At 39.8% G+C, this 8,926-nt stretch overlaps 1 protein-coding gene across 1 annotated transcript; it reads left to right on the top strand.

Moving 5' to 3' along the window:
- Positions 1-1,904: 1,904 nt before the first annotated feature.
- Positions 1,905-8,926, top strand: rtkn2 (rhotekin 2). Its single transcript, XM_069659205.1, has 12 exons — positions 1,905-2,039; positions 3,547-3,743; positions 3,937-3,995; positions 4,184-4,237; positions 4,350-4,467; positions 4,724-4,924; positions 5,555-5,649; positions 6,519-6,625; positions 6,711-6,842; positions 7,368-7,536; positions 7,785-7,892; positions 8,133-8,926. Exons 1-12 carry the CDS (start codon positions 1,905-1,907, stop codon positions 8,843-8,845), a joined length of 2,088 nt encoding a protein of 695 aa, XP_069515306.1. The 3' UTR covers positions 8,846-8,926.

Here is an 8,926-nt window from a genome sequence, read left to right as displayed (position 1 = left end):
GTAACCTCTTTTCTCTTTGCTGATATTGTCCTGCACATTCTCAACAGAAAATCTTATTCTGCTTTCTTTAACAGTCATATGTATCACTCACTTTAATTTACTCGTATATAAAAAAAAACAGTTTTTATATAACTACTAAGGCTGTATGAAGATTTTAGAAAATGCTCAATTATATGCCTTACTTTCTGTCAAATGAAGGCATAGAATTTAAAATAAAGACATTTGTTTATATTTATTTATAATCACAAAATTCAAAAACGGGTTAATACCTTGTAATCCTGTTGAACTGCCCTGCTCAGGAAAAATATTTTGGGAATCCATCTAAATCTTTAGTAGAAGTACAATGTTGTCTTAATGTCTTTCTAACAATATGTTTTTAAAAAGAAGCCTAGTTAAGTTAAAAAAAAATTATTATAGGAACTGTACCATGTTTAAAACCGAAGAATAGGAGAGTCAAATTGTGGCTTTCAACTGAGGTAGGCTTCCAGAAAAGAATTTAGGCTTATGGTAGTTTTTACTTACATGATTATGTTGATTTAACTATGATAATTCATTTGTAGCTGCAATGGGTCATTATAATGTTACAGTATATTGTACAGGATAAAACACAACAGTATACAGTTTATGAAAGGGGAGAGGCAAGGGAGATTCCCTGCATATGGCAAAGTAGCTGACATCACTGTGAACAGTGTGGATCAGAGGATTGTATGCATCCAATTATAATTTACAAAAATGCACCTTTCAATTTTGAAGGCAATTGTCGTCATTTCCGGCGTTCGTGTTTTATTCTCCACCTTGACAGTTTATCCACAGCAGCGCCTGCGTCTACACTTCCAGCCATGGATGCTTCCAACTCGACCAGAAGCCCGTCAGACAGAACCGAGTGGGCGGGTTTCCTGGACTCACTGGTCGCGTTTCAGGATCTATTGTTTCTGGAACATCAGCTGGGCTGCGCAGCTGGCAGTATTTAAAGCTGAAAAACGACAATGTCTGCTGCACGAAGGGCAGTTCAGAGAAACTCCCGAGAACCAAACTAAAGAAACGATTAAAAATTAATGAGAATGTAACAAAACAGGAATATAATTGCATTTTTTTTTCATACGTGCATCCATTTTTTAGAGATTTTAACCACTTCTGTCCTAGAAAATACAAAATTAATAAAACATCGTCACACCTGAGAAGAAACTGAATAATTAGTGAAGGTAACTGGAATGGTTTGTTTGCATCTAAAGACGATTGGTATCGCCTTCTCGAGTTCCATGCAACCAGAGTGAGAATTAGAAGGTTTTATGCTGTAAGGATTAATCGTAAATCAAATAAAACCTTTTACTGTGTTTTTGTTTTTTTAATAATATGTACAAACATTCAAACCGGAGACGTTGTAATCCTTTAAATCGTCTCGCTAAACAGTGACGCAATGACGCTCCGTCCCTGTCGACGTGAAGCACTCGGTTTATATTCCTGAAAGTATCGGCTGGCAAGGCGGGGCGTTTATTTGATATTTATTTTTGAACTGTACACGTGACTCTTTACTTAAAAAATTATTATTACATTTTGATATTTTTAGTATTTGAAGTTTTGAAGGCTACTTTACCAAGGTTGGCTTTTCATTACACACTCACCTTGATAGGTGCGTCCTTATTAAAGTTAAAATCAGAGATCAACTGGTTAATTAATTCTTAATCCTATTAATTTTAAACGTTACTAAGAAGGTCACCATTTTTATTAAAGATGTATTGAACTTTTGAATTTACTTAACTTGTGTCTTTAGTTGACATTGTTGTTGTTGCGGGAGGTTCTGTGACACAAATCGAACGACCTTGTCCGTTGGAGGGGCGTTGGAAGTTGGAGTAGGAATGTGCAGCTCGTGCGTGCTGTCTGTTGCTAGCGAATGGACAGACAATATGGACGACCCGCGGGATGTTCAAATTTCCAAGCGAAACGGGAGCTCCAGGTCTTTATTATCGGCCGGTTCCGCGGTGGCAATGGAGATTAAACGGAAGAAAATACGACAGAGTGCTGTATTCCTACAAACAGAGGTATGGACAAAGACTTACAGAGTTAATTTTGTGTGTTTGCCGTCAAAACAGAATCACAATGACAGTTCACTTGACGCTGGAGGAGGTGCAAAGTACAACGATACTAACAAACAAGCTTATATGCGCTTTGTTTAGTGAACACGGCGTAAACATCGATTTTCTTATTCTGTTGGCTGCTCAAATAAAATTTCCAATGTCTATCTCAAACATTCACACACCTCGATTTTGGACGACAAAGCGAGCAAGTAGGGCCACTTACCCAAACCGGACCTGCCCCTTTCAACGTTCGTCAGCTCGTGCCGTGCACTCTGCTTTGTTGAACGTAGCTATGCGTGCACAGAATTAATGCTCTTTTCCTTCCTCTAACACCGCCTAAACTAATTTCATTTCAGACCAAGAGCATGAAACGATGCCCGAGTCTTCTGAATGACACTCTGCAGATAGTAGAGGATATGAATTTGTTGTACATACGACAGATTTCTAAGAAGCTACAGGTGCATATTGTAGTTTGTTGGTTAATATGGAGAATGATGATGTTTGTATTCCTTTAACTGTGCTTTTATCTCTGAACTTCATTCTATTCCTAGTCTATTTCTAACCTTCAAAGAATAATTTTACCATGCCAGATTGAAAAGGTGTTATTGTAGTGTAAGATGTGTTTGTTAGAGCTGATTATATCAGACATCATCATTCTCCATTTAGGCTACAAAAGCGTTAGCTAGACCTATCCTAATTCATTTTCCTGCCACTGTTCTCTTGTTTTTTTGCATGATACCATCCATACATTTTTAAACTACATCATCATCCAAATTGCTTGTAATCTACATATAATCATGTACTAACTGTCATTGTCCTCCCATCTAGCAAATGTATTATATAGCATCCCTTTTACACATCACACCCATGAGAAGTTGCCCCTGAGTGATGAAAAGATGTTTGCTTCATATGTCATCATAATGTGTTTATACATGAGTGTATCAATGTCAAATTAATTGTGGTGTTGGTACCTTCTTGTAGTGGTAGCTAACAGTGGTGTCCTGATATCTTTGTTATGTTCTGTTGTTGTATTTATAAGCAAGAAACTCTTAAGCTCCATTTGACCAAAAACAGTTTCTTTATGTTTTAACCTGGAATCAATCTAGTTAATGTCTTTGCCAAGGAATAACTCTGATTCAGATGCACAGATGGTTAAGCGGACAGCAGAGGCTGGAAGATGTTACATGTTGGTTTAACACCTTTTTTTTTTAGTGTAAATGAAATGTATTTGTTGACTTGACAACAAAGGGCTGTAACACCTTTAACACTTGATTCGAGGGCAACTTCACTCTAACTCCACTCCACTCCAATATCTCCATGTTGGCACTCATCATGTCTCTGATCTAATGATAACATACACTAACACAGACTAACATAATTCAAACCAACACTGCATGCTGCTGATATTTGTTTTGATATTAATTAATTTAATCGTGTTGCACTTTCTCTGTTGTATGTTCTGGCCACGAAGAACTCAAATATACAAGACAAGCTTGACTTTGAGATGCGAATGCGCGAAGGTGCCTACAAGCTGCTCCTCGCCTGCAGTAAGAGAGAACAGGTTCTGAACGCCTCCAAGAACCTGCTGACCTGCAATGCCAGGATCAAGGCTTATCTCACACAGCTGCAGAAGAAGAAAGAGGAGCAGGACATGATGGGAGTTAGAAGGTGAGGAATTTAGGCTAACTGTGTTAGCAATTTACAATTTACTTAAAATGAATGGCTCTGTGACTTAATCTAGGACTAAGTGTGTTTTGGAAAGTGATTTTTAAACTTGATGTGCTGTTTTGTTACAGTGAAGTTTATGTTTTAATACACAGATTGTGATCAATTGCAAATATAAGTTTACATTTTATTTCAGACTTTCAGATCCAGTTTCAGATGACCGTGTCCCCTGTAGTGGTACAATTGCGATGTCTGGTAAGATACTCCCACCTTTATCCAGAATTATAACTGCAGAACCAGTGTGCAGAATGAGACTTAACAAAATGCAGGTCAAAATGTAATAGTTTTTATGATGATATATTTATACAAAAAAGCTGTGAAGAAATGTAGAAATGAAATCTCAAGTTGCTTTTTACTAACCTTTCTCCTCTCTGCTCATGTAGGACTGCGTATTCCTTTGATGTGGAGGGATTCAGACCACTTTAACAACAGAGGCAGTAAGTTTGTCCTTCTTTTGCTATCATTCATATCGTCAGTTTAGTTTTACCTCGTGTTAATTTGTGGATACTTTCTGTACAAACACATCCTGGACTTCCCTTGTGTTAACAGGCTCTCGTCGAGTGGCGCTGTTCTGTGTGATGCAGATAGGCTCAGAGGTGTTTGACACAGAGATGGTGGTGGTGGACAGATCGGTCACTGACGTCTGCTTTGAGGGTGTCACCATCTTGTAAGTAATTATTCTCATGCTGGTCAAATATGCAAGTTAATACTCTTTTAACAGCTGCTGCCAAGTTGGGGAACAAAAATTTATCTTGGACTTATATTCAGAATATTCTGCTGGATATTTTTAGTTAGCATTATAAAGCAGAATTTTTTCTAAAAACACCAACAAATGTATTGTTAGGGAAGGATGGTACTGGTCATAATCGTTGTGAAATAGAATCTATTATTGTTTTAATAAAGTTGTCCATCCTCTCTCATAGTAAAGAAGCAGATCCTCTGTTTGAGCTGAAGGTGGAGCTGTGGAGCTGTGCCCTGGAGGAAGAGCTCACGTTGGTAAACACGCCAAAGAAGCTGGCCAAGAAGCTCCGCAACTCCCTTGGAAAGAGTGCTGGGAAGAAGGTCTGCCCTCTGCTGGACAGTCAAGACCCTGACACCTTCCTGCAACACAACCCAATACCATTGTATGTATTGTGTTATCCCATAAAAACCCATTACAGACTCTTGGCTCTCTATTTAAGGTCTTTGCAGCTGGGAACAAACTTGATTATGGCGTTTTACTGGAACAAAGATCTTACCTGCAGGCTCAACAAATGACACTGAGTGATAAAGGTTAAACCAATATTTGGATTAAAGGATAAAGATGTTTTGCATTTGGACGTTCATAGATATTTTTTAGTACCAATAGATTGAAATATTTGTTTCATAAAAACAGAAAACCTTTGATGTTTCGGCCCGTATTTTATTTATGTCCGCAAAAATAAGCCTTACCTAACAGCTTTTAGAGCATCAAGTGAAACTCTACTGAACATCTGTAAGTGATACGTACCACCTGTTCAGTGGGAGGAGAAGCTTTGCGATCATTAGGCCTTTGATCAAGGAGATAATTTACAAAAATCCTGTTGGGTATGTTCACATGCTGGTAAAGAGTCTTAACATTGATGTATCCCTATTATTATTTACTTTGGCGGTAGAGGTGAGCTTGAACATTTTGTGCTTGAGCCTTGGAAGCTAAGGACTCACAAAAAAGCGATGCAGAATATACTTAAAATAATACTGAACTTTGTGTATGTGTTTGTGTCTACCTTTACCAGTGGAGCCAAGTACAGCCTGCTGGCCTACACCACACTGTGTCTGCCTGAGGCTGAAGGCAGCTTTCAGTCGCACTCCCTCATTGTCCTCCAGAACGGTAAGAAGGAACAGAAATGTAATGTGTTAAAAATGGATTTGCTGCTGCTTTGATTCGACACAGTGGTAATGATACAGTATTTTTCAAACAAAATCAGCAGTGATTGAAGCTCGGCGTGGATTACTCTTCTTCCTTTCTGTGAGTGATTAAATGGATAAGGAAGTGAGTGCCCAGGCAGGTTTTTGTAATCCAGCTTTTATTGTTAAGGAGTGAACCTTTATGAGTTTACATTATGGTATGTTAGTATTCAGGTCCACAGTGCTTATTATAAATGTTTACATAACTGTGAATGTTTAATGCCTATATAGCAAGAAGATATGTAGCAGGAACACACATCAGCTCTCTTATGTGTCTTTGATTTGTAACACTCCACTTTTTAAAGCAAAGAAGGTCATAAAATCCTTTTTACCTTTTTGCATAAGATTATAATGATTCCTAATGGGTACCTTTTATTTTTACTTAAAGCATATAAGAGTTTACCAGTAGGGATAGACCGATTATCGGCCGGGCCGATATTCGGCATTTTGACGCATATCGGCATCGGCCTTTTTTTTTTTTTTTTTTTATCTGACGGCCGATAAGAGATCAATTTAAAACTGGTTATTTTGGCTGTGATGCATATGCTTAAATGCATTTAAACAAAGTTAAGTGTTGGAGTTTGTATTATTCAAAATTTTGACGCCAATATTTTCACTTTTACTGCAAATTAATATCGGCTTCAAATATCGGTTATCGGCCTCCTTGACTACTAATAATCGGTATCGGTATCGGCCCTGAAAAAAACATATCGGTCTATCTCTATTTACTAATGTATGTAGATCTCTTTATGTGTAGAGTTTGATCTGTAGTGCTGCTTTTCATCCCCACAGCTGAGTGGTCATCCTGGCTTCCGCTTTATGGCAACCTCTGCTGCCGGTTGGTGGCCCAGCCTGCCTGCATGACACAGAGCATGATGACTGGCTACCTGAACCAAAAGGTGCCTTGACTACACTAGCACTAGCATGATTCCTGGTGTTGAACACTAGAGTCCATTTGTTTATTCTCATGCTGTTAATTTTCAGCAAAATGTGGAGGGGATGAACCGCTGCTGCAGTCTTTACTGTGTGCTGAGTGCCGGCTGTTTGTCCTGTTATTTTACCCCGGAAGAAATTGACGCTAAAGTGCAGCCCACTCTCAACGTACCCGTCAGCAAGGTGAGACAGGATACAAACATATTCCACACTCTAATTTGCATTTCATGCACAGCTGTTGTTATGAGCTTCCTATTTAGGGGGACCTGACTACAGGGGCAACATAACAAAACGCACAAAACTGAATACTGTGTTTTAATTTATTATAATAATTGTTACATAAATAAATATAATGTCGCAAAAGTAGCACCAAGGGCATTGCTACTACTGTCACTGTTACTGCTGTTACTACATTATCATCTGATTTAATTGCACTGTCTGGTGAGCAGAATTTGGAAGTAATTATAAACTCCACATTCATCATTTTTTATTTGAATCTCAGCTCAGCGTTTTCCCTAGCTTTTGCAGAATAACCAATATACAAAATGCCACATTACTCACTTCAGAATCTTTGTCATTTTGCTGCTGAATTATCTTTTTTTCTGCAATATCAGCGAAGTACTTTTTAGTGCAGTTTTTCCACATAGAGCTCTCATTATGTGGAACTAATTTTCGGCTCATGAAAAGTTATTTTTGTTGTTTCTGCAGGACACTCGTATCCGTGTGATGGAGAAGGAGTCAGCGGGCCAGAAATCCAGGAGTCTGCTCATCATCAACCCTTCACCAGAGGGATCTCAGACCATCGTCTTCACCACAGAAACCAGAGAGGAGCTGGAGGACTGGCTGGACGCCCTCCACCAGCACCTCTATGATCAGAGTGAGTGAACACAAAGCAGAATCCCTTTTTGATATAAAAACTATAGCTAACTTACATGTTCATGTGTGTTTGGAGCAGGAAAATGTTTCTGTTCTTCTAAAATAAAGGTCTTGTGTGTGTTTGAGAATTATGTAAAGAGAAGGTGGAGTGTTGGATAGAAAGTGGCTGCACATATATTTAGCTGAACTCAGAACAGATAGTTTAACCTTTTATCTGTGTCTCTGCTGGCTCTGCTTATTTATAACCAGGCCAGTGGCTGCACTGCTGCAACCAGCTAATGAAGATCGAGGTAGCGTCACCACGGAAACCATCACTTTTCCTCACCAAGCAGGCTGACTCGGTTTACAATGACCTCAGTAAGTAGACTAATTGGAACGAGTGGCTGAATTGATTCAGATTGAAGTGGATTCATCGGTGATCGATGTACATTTTGTACAGGATTGTATTAACAAACACAGAGCATGACTAAATCTATATACCACGCATAATCATTTCAGTTTTCAGTTTTATATTTTTTCTCTTCAATAATAGATCAAAAATGGAAGAAGATGAATCTATTCGGCATCATCTTAAATTTCTTTTTGTTTGACTTGCAGGTATAAATTCACCTGGCAAGTTTGAGAGCATCACAGACATGATCCATAACAAGATAGAGGAGACAGACGGCCACTTTCTGATTGGTCCTGAGGAGGAGAAGGAGGCGCCTAACTGGTCCACTTTGTTCGATGGGTCCCATTCAGTGTTAGTGCAGAAGAGCATTCTGTCCAAGAGCAAAACCTCCACCCCTTGTTCAAGCCCCAACCCAAACACCAGCTCCACACCCAGCAGTAACAAGAAGCGCCGTGCCCCGCCCCCTCCCTCTAACGCAGAGCCTTATGCTCCTCCCACCCGTCCAGCCAGACCTCCGCTGCCTGCTCCTCTTCGTCCTCCTCCTCCTCCTCCCCAACACCAGGAGAAGGAAAACTCCGGCATTTGCACGTCACGTCCAGCCACAAGGTCCAAAACTGGCAGGCCGTCTCTGGATGCCAAATTCTCTGCCATCATCCAGCAGCTCCAGCGGAACAACACCGGAGGTGCCGGAGCCCTAAGCCGCAAAAACGCTCCGCTGGGCGTCCTGGATGTACAACCTCAAAGTCAGCCTCAGCAGCCGCTCCAGCAGCTGGAGTACCAGAGTCACCACATCCAGACCACTGAAGCCACCGATGAACACGGCTTCTTCAGACAAAGTCACGGTCCTGGTCCTGTTCCTGCCCCGAGGAGCAAACTGAGGAAGTCTTTCAGAGAGAGGATGAACCTTAAAAACCTGTAGATTCAACCATCTAACCCTACTTTATCTCTAATACAAATAACAATAATAGAACTTTTAAACTGAGCTGGTAGACGGTAACAA

This window comes from Semicossyphus pulcher, unplaced genomic scaffold, assembly GCF_022749685.1.
Source record: "Semicossyphus pulcher isolate SPU_LCO1_2020_fin unplaced genomic scaffold, fSemPul1.0.p SCAF_12, whole genome shotgun sequence".
In the NCBI taxonomy this organism is placed as follows: Eukaryota; Metazoa; Chordata; class Actinopteri; order Labriformes; family Labridae; genus Semicossyphus; species Semicossyphus pulcher.
This window is presented reverse-complemented; position numbering and strand designations above follow the sequence as displayed.